The sequence below is a fragment of the Sceloporus undulatus genome, chromosome 2 (genome assembly GCF_019175285.1).
Source record: "Sceloporus undulatus isolate JIND9_A2432 ecotype Alabama chromosome 2, SceUnd_v1.1, whole genome shotgun sequence".
Classification (NCBI taxonomy): Eukaryota; Metazoa; Chordata; class Lepidosauria; order Squamata; family Phrynosomatidae; genus Sceloporus; species Sceloporus undulatus.
This window is the reverse complement of record NC_056523.1, coordinates 270,568,032-270,588,276: the sequence shown is the minus strand read 5'-3', so window position 1 is coordinate 270,588,276 and position 20,245 is coordinate 270,568,032. Positions and strand designations below refer to the sequence as shown.

The 20,245-nt window shown below is 37.8% G+C and overlaps 1 protein-coding gene across 3 annotated transcripts in view; it reads left to right on the top strand.

Annotated features, from left to right (window-relative positions):
* The window catches only part of FER (FER tyrosine kinase), a 204,584-nt gene that overhangs the window by 109,123 nt on the left and 75,216 nt on the right, over nt 1-20,245 (top strand). For all 3 annotated transcript variants that reach the window (XM_042451397.1, XM_042451398.1, XM_042451399.1), the window contains exons 14-16: nt 820-876; nt 12,027-12,142; nt 13,238-13,332. In XM_042451397.1, the coding sequence (XP_042307331.1) occupies nt 820-876; nt 12,027-12,142; nt 13,238-13,332 (268 nt within the window). The remainder of the gene's footprint in view (nt 1-819; nt 877-12,026; nt 12,143-13,237; nt 13,333-20,245) is intronic.

Genomic DNA, 20,245 nt, shown 5'->3' with positions numbered 1-20,245 from the left:
GTTTGCATCAATGACTACAGTGGATCCTTACCTTATGCAGGGGATCCGTTCTGGACCCCCCTGCGTAATCCGAAAAACACGTATGCTCGAGCCCCATTCAATATAACAGGGCTCGCAGTGCGACAGAGCACATGCGCTCTTCATTCTTTCGTTTGTGCAGATTCAGCGTAAGCTGAAAGCCACATATAGTGCACCCGCATATGGCGCAGGCGCACTGTATGAGTAAAATTGAATTTTAAAGTAGTTACTAATTACATTAGTTATGTTCTGCAGATGATAATATACAGTTACTTCATCAGTCTAATGAAAACCAATTTTTCTAAAACAATAGTGGAAATTACTTTCTTTATCCTCTAGTGAACATACTGATAAACTCCACAATAGAGTTTCTTGTTTTTAATCAAAGGAAATATTTTCTTCTTGTTTTTTTTAAAACAATGATAGATGTGTCCTCAGCTTTATGAAAGATCATATACAGTTTGATACATATAGTATACTAGAGTTTTAGGCTTAAACTGAATTCTTATTTCCAACCAAAATCTAATGCAAACTGAATCAGTGGAATTTACAGTATATGAGTGTTGACTTCATTATAATTGGGACAGCAGTTGGATTTAGACTACCAGTAATTTGCCATAACATGATTTTAACTTCCAATCATGTAATAACGTTTTAATCTTGAAGGTTAAGATTTTAGCATGTTGATGATAGCATAATCTCATTTGAGTTATCCTTTTCCATTTACTTCTGCAATCTCACTAATGTTTAATAAGAAATGCAGTGTTGTGGACTAAACTGGTCTTTGTTTTGTTGGAACAGGATAAGAAATGGATTCTCAATCATGAAGATGTTACACTGGGAGAATTACTGGGCAAAGTAAGTGATCTTCTGTAGATGAGAAGGGAGGGATCACTGTAGGCTTGGATCCAAAGCATAATAATGACTGAGAATTGCAGGTTTCTTTGCCATCCCATTATATAACATTTTTATAAACAAACACAAAAAGATTATTTTTAAAAAATTATTATGAGATGGCAAAATCCAGCTAAAGTTAAGTATTGGTTAAGACTATTGATTTTGATTAGCATTCTAAGCAATTACCCACTGAAATAGGTGGAACAGATTAATGCTATACTTTGGTACGTTTGTGATTTAAGTAGACAACCTATGAAGGTATTATTAATTAAGACAGTAATCTATGGCAGTTAATATTGTTAAAAGCATTTAAAAATAATTTACTTTCCAAATACCCATGGATTAATAATCGTCCTACTGCAGCTATTGCTACTCTGCCCCCAGACTTTCATTCTTGCCTTAATTTAATTTGTTTCTGAACCTTGTGTATGTTTGTGTGTGTGTGTGTGTGTGTGTGTGTGTGTGTGCGGCCGCCTTCAAGCCCGAATTTCATAGGATTTTCTTAAACAAGGAATACTTAGAAGTGGTTTTGCCAGTTTCTTCCTCTGAAATGTAGTCTAGAATTTGTTAGCAGCCTCCCATCCAAGTACTAACCAGGGTTAACCCTGTTTAGCTTCCAAGGTCAGACATGATCTTGTACTCCTCTCTTAACTGGAACTGCTAGGGTGGTTTACAGAAGAATGCATCTAAAGCAACAAAAGAGTTTCTGAACTGTACAAATTAACATTTGAGAATTACTGCAAAACTAGATATAACAAATGTAATTTATATGTTATTTACATAAACTATTTATGCATGTGTTTTCCTTCATGCATGTATGAAATTCATGGAGGTAGGAATATTTTAATATGAGTAAGGAGCACTAAATCCTCTCTCTTGCCTTCCTTGCTTTGCTATTCTTTATTGCTTCAAGGCAAGGAATTGAAATTAGGCTGAAAAGAATGAGTAGAGTGAAGATGGCAAGGCAGGGGAGAAGCAAGATTTTGCTTCTCTCACCTCTGTGAAAAATACATGTAGCTGCCCTGTCACACCAAGTTTCATCTTAAAATTATCTGAGATAGTAAATGGATAGTATAAAAACACTGATGGTGAGATCTAGATGTCAACTAAAATATCTAGCTGAGTCAAATGTAGGACATTGATGTTGAGGAGTCTAATATTTCCCACCTTACCACATTCCCTGGTTGTATCATTCAGAGACAGGACATCAGTGAGAAAAAGCTTGACACATTAACCTAAGTCATGCAGCTGGTTCAGTTACACATTACTGAGAAACACGAGGAAGAGATATGTCTTGGGAATGGCTGTGCTTTTGGGTCACATTTTGTGTGGGATTCCGATTATGAGCCTGGAAGTAAAAGTGGTGGTAGTTTTCTATTGCTTTTATATTATTTTCCATTTTGTTGAATATTTATTGTGGTGTTTTTACAATGCAGATAAATGCCTATGAATCTTGTCCCATGAATGCTGTAAGAAGATAGCTTGCAAACCCCATTCTCTTCCATTCTAGCATTCTCTGAAGTTGCCAGCCACAGTTGCTGGTGAAATGGCAGGAATAAACTCTTCTAAAATATGGCTTCATAGCCTGAAAAACACACAAAAACTATAGCTTGCAAATTTTCCAAAAAATATAGATACTGCAAAATATATATAAAAATACTAGAGTCTTTATGTGCATAGGGTATCAGTTACTGTCCTTGAAATATTATCATTTGGCTATGACATACTTAGTATTAATCTCATCACATATTTAGAATTAATCTCATGGGGTAGGAGGAACCATTTATTTTTGTACAGAAAACTACAATTAACATAATGCTTCTGTAAATTTCCAAGCACTTATTCCAGCCCACCCTTACCTTTCTTCACAAGGTGATAAAAAGTGAACCATTAACCCCTTGTCAAGGAATGAAATGAATAGTAATTGCATACTTTGCATATTTGTTCTGAAGACCCAGCAAACCTGTGCCTCAAATCTAAAGATGTTTTCCTTTAAATGTGTGAATGTTGTCAGTTCTATTCACCGAAGCAAGTAAGACTTAACTTCTGTTGGTGAGCAAAGACTCTCTCTCTCTCTCTCTCGCTCTCGCTCTCGCTCTCTTTCTCTCTTTTTGCTATAGGCTTTTGAGAACTGATTTTTAAAAAATTGCTCTGTTTTTAATTGTAATAAAATTGACTTTTATTATTTTTAATTGTATGTTTTAAATTGTTTTAACGTATTGATCATTTTATCCTGTTTTAATGTTTATCTTTGTCACCTTGAATCTTAATTCAGGGGGAAAGACAGAGTATAAATAAAGTTATAACAGCAACTAAAGAATATCTATTTCATATCACACATCTCATTAATAGAATGTGTTCACATGGAAGAAAACAGATTATAGAACACAAAATAAAACTGTTGTACTGATAGCCCCAGCATTACAAACATGTTGAAACGGAAGGCATATTATAATTCAAAGACAAGAAATCAAAATGTTTGGCTGTAAAAATAAGCACTGGTTAAGAAATTTGGATCTTGAATTGGCTTATGAGAAGTGTAAAGTTTCCAATAGTCAAATAATTTTGCTCTGCAATATGTCTCTTTCACCTTGACACTTGTAATATTAATTGAATTAAAATGAATCTCTGGTGAGTCCAGTAATTCCAGCTATAACATAAAAGCATCTACTTCATATTTGCCACTGCATGAGACCATAAGTATAATAAAGGAAGCATGATTTTTCTTTTCTCCAAACACAAAAATACCAGATGAAAGGTTGTTCTTGCTCGGTCCTCATAGTTTTGTCTTGGGGATGTACTTAAAGCAATATGGATAAACCAATTAAAAAAAACCCACAAGTACAATATACTATATGACATGTTATATCAGTTAAATAGAGTTAGTAAAATAATCACTTGACCCAAATTTCTTTATCATATTTATTCCCCCTAAATGTAACAAATAGTCCACAGTGATAACACTGTATGTTTTATTAATAATAATAATAATAATAATAATAATAATAATAATAATAATAATAATATTTATTTGTATACCGCCCTATGGCAAACCAATCCGGGCGGTTAACAACAGTAAAATATAAAATATGACAATTAAAAACACTTTATCCCTCCCCCCCTTAAGACAATATTAAACAGTATAACATATTAAAAACACAATGTCAATGCATAAAAACAACAATTAAAAACTAAAAACCCTGATATCCCTCTGTTGATCCTCGACCATCACTAAGATGGGGCCACGGGAGAAATGAGGGAATCAGGAACCTGGGCCGGGATGGTTAATCTGGAAAGGCCTGCCGGAAGAGATCCGTCTTGACTGCTTTTTTAAAGCTGTCTAATGATGTTATCTGACGGATCTCATCCGGCAGGTCGTTCCAGAGTTTGGGGGCGACAGCAGAGAACGCCCTATGTTTTGCTTGAGGAACTGTGGATAGAACTACATTTTGTAACAGCATCTTGTCATCAGCTGCTTGTTCAGATCAGACATGGGAGAGCATAATTTGCAGAATATCAGGAGTTGCATAGGCAACTTGCCTGCCATAAAATGTTGGGAAGTAGGTATGATGGGATATAGAGTAGTAACAGTGTTGCTAAGTTCTGGTGATCACAGACACAGGTGCAGAGATAATACTGGAAGGGAGAAAAGCATGAGCCAAATCTATTCAAGATCATTTCTGTGAGAAGGTGTGGCTGTAACAACAAGAAAAGGGACAGTATGGGAAAGAGAGGAAAATGTTATTATAACAAAAATTAGACCTGCCTCAAATTTGAAATTGTGTGTAGTTTAATCAGGCAATTTTAATGCTTGCTGGTCAGTTCTGACAGTGAATGGCACTGGACTGTATCTATAGTTTTTTAATAAAGGATTTCTGAGTTTTAACTACCAAAGCCTGGATTTCCGTACTAGTTATCTTGCTGTATTTGACAGATTGTCAGAACTCTTCTATTGTTAAGTCAATGCACAATGCATTTGCAGAAGGAAAGGAAAATTCAGAAGTTGGAAGACGACACTCTGGTTCCACATCTGTTGTCTGACCCCGCAACTGCCAGCATGTTTGGTGCAATCCCAGTTTTGGAGATGGAGCTTCAGGGGATGCTAGCATTCTGGGGCCCTGACCAAGAACAGGTCCTCCAGGGGAGCCTTGAGTGATGCTCTCCCTGTTGGCCAGGTAAACAGAAACAGGGTGGCAGAAAAACTCACCATGGTACAACAAGCACCTGCTCAGCAGAGAGAGTGCCAGAAAATAGGGCTCTGCTCTGATTTGAATGTCAATGCCAGTGATCCATTGAGACCACTGGAAACAGATACTGATAGTCCAACCGGGTCCAGCAGACTAATCAGAACTTTAAGTCTCTCTCCAGTATTGAGTATAGGGTGACAAGTGGTGACAGCAACACCCTGTCCCAGTAACCTCAGCTGGCTCCTCAAAATACAGTGTTGTTGGCCACATTATTATCTTTATTTTACTAGCTGGAAAATGCAGGACAATAACCAGAATAGCCCATAGTAACTCTAACAGCTGGATAACAACATTATTGACACTGGGCAACTTCCAGAATAGTATAGTGGTTCAAAGGTTGGACTGTGACTCTGGAGACAAGAGTCTGAATCTTCACTCAGGCCCAGAAACCAATGGGGCAACCTTAGGCAAGTCATAGTCTCTCAGCCTCAGGGAAAGGTAAAGACAAACCCCTTCTGAATAAATCTTGCCAAGAAAAGTTTGCCTTAGAATCCACAGAAGTTAGAAATGACTTGAAAGCACACAGGAGCAGCAACAACAAAAACAACTTCCAGTTGTCAGTCAGCTATTTCTACCTCTCCCTTTATCACTTGCAACCTAATAAAAGTCAGGGGGAACTGAAAATGTGGTAAATTTGCCCCTTCTTTTAGAAGATGTGCAGTTTTCTGTATGTGGTAAAAGATTGGGGCTACAGCTGCACTGCAGAACTCATGCAGTTTGGCATTGCTTTAACTGCCATGATTCAATACTTTGCAATTCTGGGATTTGTAATTTTGTGAGCTATGTGGCCGTCTGTTGGAGAGACTGGATTGCACAAGTCCTAGGATTCCATAGGATGAAGCCATGACAGTTAAAGTGGTGTCAAGCTGCTTTAATTCTGCATTGTGGCAGCAGCTTGTGAGAATGTGATTTGACTGCAAAGCTGTGCAGTTTCTCAGACTCCTGTGCAGTTCTCAAAAACTGCACAGCCTATGTTATGCTTGGAACAACAAAAAAATTGCAGCAATTTCTGGTGACTTTTGATGTGCAGTTATTCTTCCTCGCTAAGTTTCATGAGGGTTTGGGGATTCCATATTTGACCTCATTCAGAAATTGATGGATTTCTATTACATCGCTGTTTACCAGCTAATTCACATTGGGTGAATTACTGTCTGATTTCAGGAGACTTTAGGGAGATTATGTTGTAGTTTTTGTTTTAAAAATACATACTGGACTTGTGAAAATGTAATTTGAGGAAAGCGTGAACAGTTTTTTGCATAAACTAATAGGAGTGTTGCTGCCTTGTTGTATGAACTTCAAAAAATATATGAGAATAAGATTATTATTATTTTTTTAAAAAACACACTTTTCAAAACTCTGGGATTTGGCTATACCAAAGTAAAACAAATATAGATCAGACAGCATTTAAAATATACAAATTTTAAAATGTACAGTAATTAAACTATCAGTGGAATTAAAAGCATTTTTAAAATTGTATCCTATTTAAAAGCAAGACATACAGTGCATTATGGTCTTTTCCCTATAAACATTCAGTTCCCAAAGACTCTTGGAAGGACACAGTGGGTATAGTCTAGCTTCCCTAGGAAGTGGATTACAGAGCCTGAGAGCATCCACAGAGAAGGTCCTTTCTTGTGTTCCCATTCAATGTGCTGTTGGGATGCTGGGACAGAAAAAGGGCATCCCCTCAAAACCCAAGCATGCTCATATTTGTGAATATGGAACATCAGGTAACACTAGATCTGAGCCAGTCAGTTGCCTGTGTCTTTTTAATCAGTGAACAATCCATATCTGTGTTTCCTGTGAGTGAGTACTGATTCACAAAAAGAAAAGAGACTAATTTTGTGTAGAGAAATTGCTTCCAAAAAGATAAAAGTGCAATTGTTTCATTCTTGTGCAGGAAGCAAACAGGATGCTAGAAATTTCATGTGGTTATTGATTCAATATCTCAGCAGGATGCTTTGACATGTTCAGACACCCTGTCTTATCAAGAATGAGAAATTTTGTTAATATTTTTCATGATCCCTATCTGACTTACATTAAGGGAATGACTAAAGAAATAATAAATAAGACTTACGTTTGTTTATTTTATTATCTTGAACATTGTTCTTTGCCACTGTTCTGTATTATAAAGAACACCCAGGGAGATGTGTAGATACCAAGTCCGAGATATAACAATTCAATCAGTTTTTCAAAACAAAATACAGTACAGCATGTAAAACAACTGAAAAACTTCATACTCTCATTATAATGCCCTGGCAGAAACACCTGCCACTTGTTTGTGAAATACCATCAGTGTAGGTCTCATTTGGAAATGTTTTCTATAAAACAAAATTGAATACCCACATGAATAACTCAGTCTTTTAAAACCCAGATTCTTTATAAATTTCAGATCACAGTGTGTTTTGTATATGGGAGTAAGGGAGATCTCACTACAAATAAACTGAGAACATGTTTTTAACTAACCTATCTATTAGTTGCACCTTTTCCTCTTCTAATATGCCTATCTCTTGTGTTTACTGCTTTACCTATTTGTCTCTGTGTTCTTACACAGTTTTATGTAGTAATGATTTAATCAACTTTGTTTTTTAAAAGTCTTAAGGAGTTTTTCCTTCATACTCGGATACACACACACACACACACACACACACACACACACACACCTCCTCTGAAGGCAGGAATTCCATACAGTTACACCAGGGACAGTTTTATGATGTCTTCTTGTTGTTGCTATTGTTGTGTGTCTTCAAGGCCTTTCTGCCTTATGGTGACCCTAAGGTGAGCCTATCATGGGGTTTTCTTGGCAGAATATGTTCAGAGGGGTTTTGCCATTGCCTTCCTCTGAGGCTGAGACAGTATGATTTACTTAAGGTCACCCAGTGGGTTTTCATGAGTGAGCTGAGATTCAACTCTGGTCTCCAGAGTTGTAGTTGAGCACTGAAACCACTACCCTACAAGATACATTCATGCTGAAATGAAAATGAAATGATCTACTATGGCCTGAAACACACAGACCAAAAGAAACAGCTTCTGGTCATGTTGGAAGCACACCATTTATATGACGCACGTCTTCAAAATGGCTAGAAGCCACGCCGAGGCCACACTCCAGTCCTTTAAACTGGAGCAAAAAGGAACCAGGATAATCCAACTCCTGGTGGTGCAAGTTGGGGCCAGCAGCTGCTGCCCACTTTCAGAGAGGGCCATGCGGTTGCCGCAGACCCAATCTGCTTGTGGCCAGTGGCCTTGGGCTGTGCTTTCCCAGCCATCTGCTTTGCCCCATCTTTATGTTAAATTTTCATAGACTGATTATGTTGCTTTGTTGGAATGTGATACCTGTACTTTGAAGGAGGTTACAGCTCATGATCTTGTTACTCTGATGATATGGGGCCTATAACTGCACTACTCATTTCTATAGCACCAGGACAGTAAGATGCCTAACATTATGCAACAGGCATATCTATTATGATTCTTCCCTATACCAGTTTAAGTTTTGATTATCATTTGTGCTATGAGGAGGAGCTGTATTATGGGCTTCTTTTATATGACCTCAGACCTGTGACATGGGAAGAAGTGGTGCTTCTGTACTTCCAGGCATTGCAGCACATGAGTATTCTCCTAAGCAGTGACAAAGAAGAAAACTTAAACTAATCCATGTCACTGCTGTCTTTTCTTCCCTTATATTGCTTCTTTAGCATCAGACAAAATTGGATCCTATGCTTCAAGCCTAAAATCACTTAGACTAATTTGATTTCATGGTTTGATTATACTCATTCAGGCTGTATTATTTCAACTCTCCTATCTAATTATTCTGTAATCCTGTGGTAAATCTCAGTAAAAAAGATTTAGTAAACTTCCTAAGAAGCTCAAAAGTTTGTAGTTGCCCTAAATCTAGGTAAAAGACCATTCCCTAGATCTAAATATAAGGAAAAATGTATAAAACATTAGGTAAAGAGTCATCAAAAACTTAGCTCGTGCCTCTATGACACCATTCTTTTACTGCCTATTTCAAATGTTCTAAGAAATATCACGTAAGGGAAATGAAAGCTGTGCAATAATACAATTCCTATTAAGTTTAGAATGTTAAGTAGAGCAAGTTGCAGTGTGTTCCAAACTGATAATTATAAGTTATAATAGATGGACCTCACTTTTTACTATTTTAATAACTGGCATGACCTCCACCAATCCACCCACACACTTACCACCAACAAACAGAAGAGTTTGGCTTATATTAAACAGACGAAAGTTATTAAAGATTCTTGGTGTTTGTCTTGCCAGTGCCTGTAATGGCAGAAGTATGTCATTTATAAATACCAGCTACATTTTGGTTTATTTCTACAGAACATTTGGCCTCCAAGAAGGTCACAAATTTGTATAAGTAAAGTTAAACAATAAAATTGAACCATCCACAATTTAAGGTAACAGTCTCTCAGTGATATCTTTTAAACAAAACCTCTAAAATTCAAATGTATTTTCCCCTTGGCTGTAAGCAAAAACCAGCCTGCCGGATGGAGTCGTGGCTGGGGCTTGGGACTTGGGACCCACCCATTCCCGGCCCAACACCCGGGACGGAACCTCCAGGCTCCAAGTCCCAGGCCCCAGTCCTGGTCCTGGCTCCCTCAGGCTGACGGGGCTCCAGCCTCTGCCTTTCAACCACCCCTGAAGGCAAGCGCGAGACAGGAGCCTCGGAGGGTGAGGAAAGGGGGATAGAGGGAGGAAGGAAGGAGAGAGAGAAAAAAAAACAGAAGGGAGGAAGAAGAGAGAGAGAACAGGAGAGGGAGGAAGGGAGGGAAGGCTTCACTGCATTTGTTCCTAATGGCATTGTGGCCATGTGGCTGCACCGCCATTAGGGACAACAGGAATTGAGCATCCATGGATGTTTGTATCTGCCGGAGAGGTGGGGGGGGGGGGCAGAATGGATCACCTACAGATACAGGGAGCTGACTCTATTGAATATTTTCAGCTGTAGATGGTAGAATCTGTGGAGAAGGAATCTTTGGATATAGAGAGCCAACTGTACTGTAGACTTATTTCCCATTCTGATTGTAATGGATGCTTATAGATGTTTATAGCTATGTAACAGATGCTGCTGGATCCAGGAGACTCAAGGATAAATGACTGAGTTATATTGTTTATTACGGTAATATTCCTCCAAGTGTTAACTATCAAGAAGCAAGCTAGAAATTAAGAAATAAAGATTCTTCTTAAAGTGTAATATCTGACTTGCCTCATACATTCAGCCCTCTTATCCAAGGATTCAACCATACACAGCTTGAATGTCTGTCTGTCTGTCTGTCTGTCTGTCTCTGTCTCTGTCTCTCTCTCTCTCTCTCTCTTTATCTAAATTTCAAAAAGCAAACCTTAATTTAGCCATATAACGGGCACTATTTTACTACACTCATATTTAATTAGATTTCAACATCTGCAGATTATGGTATCCAAGGGGGCTCCTGGAACCATACCCCAGCTGATACCAAGGGCCCCCTGTACTGCAATGTAATCAGTGTATGATGTCTTAACATGCAGTACAATGTTAAGTAATGAAAACAATGTGTCTAGAAGCTGACATATCTGTATTTCTCCCTAGGAGAGCATGTTTGTTTGTAAATCTATGACTGCATATAATGAATAGCCTAAAAGTTTGACAGAAGCCTGATCATTCTCCCATATGAATGTCCAGATTCCAGTACTTAAGAATGCTTAAATGGAGTGCTGATATTAACTATTGTCTGATTTTTACCATAATTGCAAGTTAGATGCCTAGGTAGCTATATAGTAGTGAAGGGACCCCAAACAGTATGCAGATTATCTGACAAATGACAAAGGATTCTCAGTCTAAATTGAAAGGGGTGAAAAAGCACATCTGTTTTAACAAGACAAGCAGGAATAGTATGGGAAGAATCTGAATAACTTATATACAGCTTTCATACCTTTTGTGAAACAGTGCCTTATTTGGGGTGAGTTATGAGACTAAAGTAAGGCAATTATAAAATTGGTCTAATTTAAGATGCTTTAGGTGTCCTTTTACCATTTACCTTCCAGCATTACTGGTTGCCTTCCAATGTATGGAAGTACAATCAACATTCAAAGTTAGTCATAAAACACCATAAAACATTGATAGAATAATATACCAATAATGTATATTTCAGGTTTAATGTAATTTTGCAGAGATGGAGAACTAGTAAAAGTCTCTTCTCCTCATGTCTACTAGGCTAATTGAACTCATCAGCAGGTACATGACCAACACTTTAGGACCTAATCTCAAAACACAGCCTGGTTGGCACAAGTAAAAGTTGCCATTCAAACAAATTGATACTTTATTTATCCCTATCCAAAAACTAGTCTAGGCTCTTCACAGATAAATTGGGTGTTCAGATTACATATTTAAATTCAGTTGCTACTCCCATTTCTAACTACTTCAGCTGGGATTACCAACTGGGTTTAAGACTAAGTCTTTAAACATTCTTTACATAAAATGGTGTTTGGTTCAAACCATGATAGTTTAATTTCATTTTTGTAAAAAGTGTTAAAACTATTTTTGTCATGCTAAAAAACATGTACAATCTTATACAGTATAAGAATAGTGTTAACTGATACAGCTGCATTATGATATTCTTTGGATGATGTAGAGGGGCAGTCCATAATCCTTTGAGTTATATATATCACCTTGCTCAAGATCCAGTGTCAAGAGCCACACGTCCATTTTTCTTCCATTGAATTAATTGATCCTCACTTCATTTTTTTCTATTCCTGCCTTGCCAGTGACAGAGGTTTTGGGGGGCTTCTCCATTATTCTACTTCCCTTAGTTCAAATATAGGTGTGTGACATTATCTGTATTGTGAACCATTATATTTGTTTATTAATTTCAGGGTAATTTTGGTGAAGTGTACAAGGGAACATTAAAAGATAAAACCCCTGTTGCTGTAAAAACATGTAAAGAAGACCTTCCTCAGGAACTGAAAATTAAGTTTTTATCAGAGGCCAGGTGAGTAGTGAAAACTGAAATAAAATAGGCACTTAGTATTCATTGCATACCAGAAGATAGATGTCATTTTAAAACAGATCTCATTTATGTTATTGGCTGAAACTACTTAATATCTTCTACTTGGAAATTTATTTTGAATTAATAGAGATACTGTTGTCCAATGAATTTTAATACATACTCCTTCTAGCCCTGTTTCCTCTATGGAAGAAATATCTCTTTTAGAAGAAATATAGTATAAGAAGGCAATTCAGTATGAGAGTAAAGGTTAAAATAAGTACTTGTATGTTTTTGTTAGTTTATTTTAGTACCAAAATAGTAGTTGGCACAAGTGTCACAGTTGTAGTAATGACTGGAGGTGGCAAGTTCATCCTTACCATCTTGGACTGAATTCACTTGCCTTTGTTGTTGCTGAGAAACTGGCAGCTGTGCAAATTACGCTATCTGTTCTTTTCTGAATTGACTTGTCTTTAAACCTTGGCTCTTCTTTTACTGTTGGATCGGGGCCGCAGCAACTACATGCTGTGAACCCAATTTCTCCTTTCCATGGTACAAAAAGGAGCTGCAAATGTGGGTCCTTTTTGTGTCCTGGAAAGGGCACCATAGCTTCTGACACATGGCTTTTCTACACTCCTTTGGCGCTGTGTCATATAGACACAGTGCTAGAGGAGCGCTGTGATGCTGCACACTGTGTGGAGCGGTGCCTGGTATTATGCCAGCCTGGGGGCAGAGTCGGGGCATGCATCATGTGGATGCCACACCCCAACTCTGTCCCCAGGCCCGTCTTAATGGCCAGTCTGTTGAGCCCCTAAGTTATCTGTAGGCAGAAAACTTCCACAACCCTTGATGCCTCTGTAATTATACACCCAACTATACTTTTCCTGTATGGCTTATGTTTGTATTGTACTGTATTTGTCAGGTTGCTTATTAAGGATAAGTGGTTCCAGTTATGCCAACTAGTATTTTTCTATTTCAGTTACCGTAAATAAAATTTGACATCTTAATCATGCATGTGCAGAGGATTATTGGGTTTTTTTCTGTTTAAATGAAAGATACTTAATGCAATACAATATACTGACCTTTTCCCACTCTTTGCAGGATACTCAAACAATATGATCATCCAAACATTGTAAAGCTTATAGGAGTGTGCACGCAAAGGCAACCTATTTATATTGTTATGGAGCTTGTTCCTGGTAATGTATTTGTTTACTTTATTACTTGCAATATATATTTTGTGTTCATTTCCTTTTTCTTGTATTTTTCTTTTCTTGCAAAACTCTATGATGCTGTTCATTTGCATCTCTTCTGTTTAAAGAAAAAGTTCTTTTAGTCTAACCTTGAGTGCCTGCCATTCAGAATTGTAGGGTTATTTTGGTTTTGCCAGCAGGTGGAGATAGTATCAAAGTGATAGCTCTTAGGCACATCCCATTGTAAATCTGTCCAGATCAAGGGAATAGATAAATAATTTGCTATTACAGAGTGTTTCTGTATATTGAATACATATAAGAATAGTCAAAAAAGAATAGTCAAAAAAGAAGAAATCTCACTGGACTAAAATATTCATTAAGTTCATGAAGAGAAATGAAGCCATATGTCATGTTCAAACAAAAAGAATGGAGATGCTCACATTAGGAGATAGGCTATATGGAACTTTCTCAAGACATTTTCCATGTGATATTTTACATGCATGAAGGTCCCTAACTAATTCAATTAGTCTGTGTTTGCAGTCACGTCCTTCCACTGGATAGATGTTATAAGATACAACTGAGTAGCTGTTGCTCTGGGAGGCAAGATTGACTGCTTTCTGCTTTATAATCTGGACAGAAACATATGTCCCTTGAGTAAACTAAAACCAGTCTATAGAAAATGTGTTGAACTTTCACTGAACTAAAACATGACTTCTGATATTTTTGGTAAGGCTTGCAATGATCTGGTCTTTGAGAACATAGAGAACTTTGACTTATTAGGTGTGATCCTTGGCATAATGTTAATGTAATTTGGATGCATGAAACTCTTGTTGCCAGCAGCAGTTTAGAACGTTTTTGGATTTCTCTAGAGTTCAGATAGTTACTTTTAAAACAAATTATAAAATTGTCACCATTATAATTATATTTTTTTTAAAAAATAACTATTAGCTTTTATGCTTCTTTAAAATAATTGGTCTTTATAATCACTTCTTTAAAAATCTGAAACCTACAACCTGCTTACCTGGAACACAGAATGTATTTTTTATTCTGTCTGCTTCACTGCCAGCTTGTTGTGGGTGGTAATGGAAACCCATGCTGTAGAAAGGAGTAAAGCAGATCAGATTGTGCAGCACATGGAAAGTTCTAAGTGAGCAGCTTTCTTTCTGAGTTCTTTTGTACTACTTGTCCAAGACTACCTTTCTCCAACATAATCTGGAATTCAACTGATGTCTTTTGTACATGGCCCCCTCCCTATCACAGTGTAATGACATAAAAGGATAGGTCTTTGGTTTGAAGCCAAATATGCTGCTGGTGTTGATACACCATCTCAAGTGATCGAGCTAATTTGCCCCCAACAATCTGGGTACTCATTTTAGCGACCTCAGAAGGATGCAAGCCTGAGTCAAGCTTGAGCCCATTTGCGGGTCGTGAACTCGCAACCTTGTGGTTTTGAGTGAGTGGGTGCAGTACAGGCATTTAACCACTGCGCCACCAGGGCTCCTAATACTCAAGTAACCAGTGCTAGTCTGGGTTTCTTCTTAGGCTCCTGAGTCTCAAGTCATAAGGCTTCAAGGTCTCAGGGTTTCCATGTTGTTTGGTCTTTTGTCTCCTCCTCTGATGTTGCTAATTGCTCAGTCTCTTAGTGTTCAAGCACTGCTGGTGTCAGAAGTCATGATACAAATGAATATGAGAGACAGTATGAGCCAAGCCTTGAATCCTGTGATATTCCTTGTCCTCCATTTAGTGAGGCTGTCTTATATAACCTAAAAAAAAGTCTCAGAAAGTATTGCAATCATACCACAGGAGTGACTTTATCTCTTCTTAAATTTTAATTATAATCTAATGTAAATGAACTAGTTAAATGTAACTAGTTGTTTGTAGTTAGTTACTGCCAAGGCCTGCCCTTCCTAAAAAGGTTTACAATTAATATAAAGATGAGCGTAATCAATAAAAATGAATAGCAAAGTATATCAAATAGCATAGGTCAAATTCATTATTACAATTAAACTCTACAATTGCATGCAAAAAGAAAAATTAGTCTTGCTGCATTCCATGAAGGCATAACAACCCAGTTCAAATAACAGTTTGGAATGGGGGGCGGGGGGCTTTTCACCAGACATGTTGCACAGCTGGATCCTTTCCATCTCTCCTCCAAAGAGGCATTGCCATCAGCAAAAGGGAAAAACTGGGAGGTAGCAATGATGTTAACTCCCCTTCGTCAGCTTTCTTTAGCTTTTCTTTGTATAATGTCTGGCAATACCATATTGATAGACTGTAAAGGTTTAAGATGATAGAATTCTGCAACTTTGTCCCCCTGAGTTGTGAGGTCTGCAGGTAATTTATTGTAATCTGGAATTGTTTGTGGCTTTAGGCCAAAGGACTCTGGTATTCCGTTGTGTAAAGTTATAGTTCGGGTAACCAGAAGGAGGGGAATCAGGCCGTAGTAGAAAAAACAGTAGAGCTTTAGTGTTAGATAAAGTCTAGCAAAAAGCATTAAAACTAAGAGAACAGTTCTTCAAGGCAATCTACAGGATCAGAGTTAAACATGAAATGAGCTTTGGTTGGCAGCAGAGCCAGCTGAATGAGATTTAGATGAAATGCAGTGTTAGATGGGGCACAAAAATGTCCTATCCTTTTTTATCCTTCGAAGGATAGAAAAGATACTGTACATCTGTCCATAGAATAGGAGAAAGAGTCTAGGAATGACCAACTCTTAGTGAACCAAGAAGCAGCAGCTATGTAACTCATTCCACATGCAAAGGATAAGAGAATGAAGCAGGCTGTGGGGAAATAATAATAATAATAATTTGTTTTATTTATATACCGCTATTCCAAAGATCATAACGGTGAACAGCAAGTAAGCTAATTAACAAGTAAGCTAATTTGCCCCCAACAGTCTGGGTACTCATTTTAGTGACCTCGGAAGGATGCAAGCCTGAGTCAAGCTTGGGCCCCTTTGCTGGTCTTGAACTCGCAACCTTGTGTTTTTCAGTGAATGGCTGCAGTACAGGTATTTAACCACTGCGCCACAGTCAGCCCTTCTTATACACTGATTTTTTATACACGGATTCAAGCATACAAAGTTTGAAAATGTTCAAAAAAGTATAAATTTCAAATATCAAACCTTGATTTTCCACTTTTTATAAGAGACACCATTTTGCTATGTCATTATATTTAATGGGACTTGAGCATACATGGATTTGTTATACATGGGGGATCTTGGAACCAAACCCCAGCGTATAACAAGGGTCCACTTTAGTTGCTTTGTTTAGGGGAATAGCAGGGTGTAAATAGCCTTTGTGGTGATTGCAAAATGATAATCTGATAGCCACCAATGCCTTAGTAGATCATTTGTCAGACAGCATGAATTGCGTTGTTGCTCTTCCTAACATCTCTGTTTTATGGTTGTAAGCACATGACTGTTTTGTGGCAGCTGCTTTGGCTGCTTATTTTAGGGCCAATACATCATCTGAACCCTTTTCTACAAGCAGAAGATGCCATTTTGCTCCCTGCTGCAGCCATAAATGTGGGCTGAATGATGGCAGAAGAAATTCTGCACACAGCTAATGATTCAGATGATCTGTCAGTAGCCTGGAGCTGCAGTAAGCAGAGTGGTCATATAAGGTCATAAATGCTGTAGTAGAGGGATACATGTGAGTTAGGGGACTCTCACTACAATTTTATATATATGTTTCCTCCATTTTTATGATGCTCTGGAAAAGTACTTCATTTGTCTACAGTGCACTAGGAAGAAAAAAGGTTGTTGGTTTTTTTTTGCTTCCTAGTATGGGGAAGTACGAATCCCTTAGGTGAAATATTTTAGATTCTGCATTTGAAACTTTTCTTCTTCTTTTTTCTTCCTTATCATGCTCTTAGCTAGGAGCTGCCAGCATAATTGAGTTCTTAATTTGTTGTTTCTAAATGCATATGGTTTTTGTAAGGTTTAATATAGATTCAATCCCTACTAAATCATTGGCTTGTTTTTTGTTTTTTTTAGTGTCAGCACATAACTACAAAATTCATGCCTGTGTGCTTTTTATGACTTTAATATTTCAAAGCATATTCTTTTTCACTTCATCCATCAAACTATAGCTGATCCAGCATATTAGACATTTGGAGATACCTTGAAATGGTATTCCATAATGCTTTCTTTGGTTGCTCTAATGTTCATTTCATGCCTAATATTCCAAAACAAATGATGATGGAAGGGTGTAAGCTGACCACATAATAATATTGGATGCACATTAATTGTTTAAAACAGGAGGTAGATCCTTTCTTTTGTGCATCTTGTAAGCTCAAAATCTGTTAGCATATTACATAAGAAACTTTATCAACATTTTATCATTCTACTGTATCTAGGCAGTTAGATTATGCTGCTACTTTTTTAAACAGAATATAGAGTAAAAGAAAAAAGAAAATACTGTACAGTACTGAAGAACAGTGCTCCAGTTCAACAAGTCTTTTAAAACCCAAAGCTAAAATGGCTGGGACAATAATACCAATCCTGCAGGAAATGGGAAGCTGGAAGCTGAAAGAAAATATCTGAAAAAATTGTTCCTAATCTAGTCCTCATGTTTCTGTTGCTATCCACATGTTTGTTGAGGCCCTTTTTCAAGCAGTGTTTCATCTAGTGATGTTAAGCACCTACATCATGAAGAAGCGGTCCTTGCCTTTTTATCGGCATCAAGTCTTCCTAACAAGAACTGCTATAGTCCTAGAACGTTGTGACATTACAGCAGCTGCTTTGACAGTGACTGGATGGGAAGCAATTTATGGATGGAATATTTTTCTCTGCTCTTACTTTACAACCCTTTTATTATAGTAAATAAATAAAGTGACTAGCAAGAGAGGACAAAGGTCTGTTCCTCTTTTAAACAGCCTTTCTGAGATTAGTATTGAGCAGCAAGTAGCATGGACAGTTGCTAAAATGATTTATTCATTGGCTTTGCTGTTGATGTGGTGTGAGCTGAGTGAATACAGCCCAAATATATTTAATCAATGAGTGAAATGAAATGCATTCTGACAGCAGTAGCCTCTATCCACTTACTAACAGTGTCCCAGTTCTATCAGAGAAGTTTCCATCAAGTATAGCCACCCTCTGTGATAGCATGTGTGCAAGAGATGATAGGGGCAAGACCTTTTTCATTTGTTTGCTAATGGTAACCATAGGATACAACCCCCTCTACATGCTGTTTCCAATCTATATAACAGATATTCAGTCACTACAGAGAATGAAGTGTCTGCACATACATTTAAACACATGGAATTTCATGCAGTCAAGGATGCACCCTACCTATTCAGGACGCCTTGAATATAGGAACTTGCCTTCAGTACTGATGTCTATGCTGAGAACTCATTTGCCACATTGGACATTTGTGGTAGCAATGTTAAGATGGTACACAGTTCTGGCAGTGGGTGGGACTAGACCGTCCAGCCCCTAGAACCCATCTGTAACTCATTGACCACACAGTAAGTTTCATGCAAAATTCTCTTTTTGTATATTATGCATGCAAGTATCACTCCTCACTGGGTGCCTTATCTACCAAAATTGAGATGCATTAGTTTATGATATTCTTGTGCAGATGACAGTGCTAGGTAGCTTAGAAATACTCAGTCTCTGCTAAATACCTTCAGACTCACAATACTGTCAACCTCAGGAGACTTTCCTCCTATCTCTTCTCCCTTCTATCTCCAGTAGACTGCCATCAGATCCAGTTGTTTCAGAAATTGTCATTATGTTAATGCTTTGAGGCACTCATGACACAGATGAAAGTGGGGCAGAGCATGGGAGAAAGCAAATATTCTATTAGATTTCAGTAATGATGTTGGATTACATTTTAGTGGGATTATTTATTATTTGAAGAAGCGAGCGAAGCAGCAGCAGGAAGTGTATGTAGTTGATGGTGGGGAGAATCCTTCACAATCTTTATTCGTTGTGTGTTCGTCTAGCTCTGCTGTCTGTTGCAGGAAATTATTACAGTAGTGGCTATTCAGCCCCTCTAGATATTGAATATTTAGGACTAATCTCTCTCTTTTTCACATACATACACATTGAAATCAGGGTCTCCTCTGTGAAGCAATAGCTTTGTTTCCTATTGTAAGGATGAATTTCTTTTTTTAAAAAATAATACCTTGACTATGACAGGCTAACTCCTCGATTGCTGTCCTCAGGAGAAAAGATAATGTTGGATTTAAGTTAAGTTGCTGGGTGGTCAGACATTTAGAATAAAAATGACTTTTTCTTTTCCAAAAGAGAGAACTCTGTTTTCAAGGAATTCATTAGGAGTAAATACAGTAGTCCAGGGGATGATTCAGTTCCCTAGTCTTGTCTTGAGTCATAGTTCACAGAACAAAACCAAGAGAGATGTTCCATTGGGTGTCATTTCTTCTCAAGTGATGCCACAGCCTACGAGCCTATTAAGGGAATTTCTGATATATTTTGCTGGGATGATAAAATATAGATGTTATTGTTCTGACAGACAAATGGTACTGGCTGTTGCACATATTGGCTCACACATTTTCTTCCTAGGAAGAAAGCTTCAATATGACTTGTGCTGTGCTGAACATTTCACTTGAAATGTTTTTACATTGTTCAGTGACTCTGTAATAATAATAAGGAAGTGAAATCTAATTTTTTATGTCTCTGCTAACTAACCAGAACTCCTCGGACAGAAGGCAGATCTGGTTTGCTCACACAACATAGAATCATAGAACCATAGAGTTGGAAGAGACCGCAAGGGCTATCCAGTCCAACCCCCTGTCATGCAGGAACCCACAATCAAAGCACCCCTGACAGATGGCCATCCAGCCTCTGTTCAAATACCTCCAAAGAAGGAGACTCCACTACACTCCAAGGGAGTGTGTTTCACTGTCGAACAGCTCTCACTGTCAGGAAATTCCTCCTAATGTTGAGGTGGAA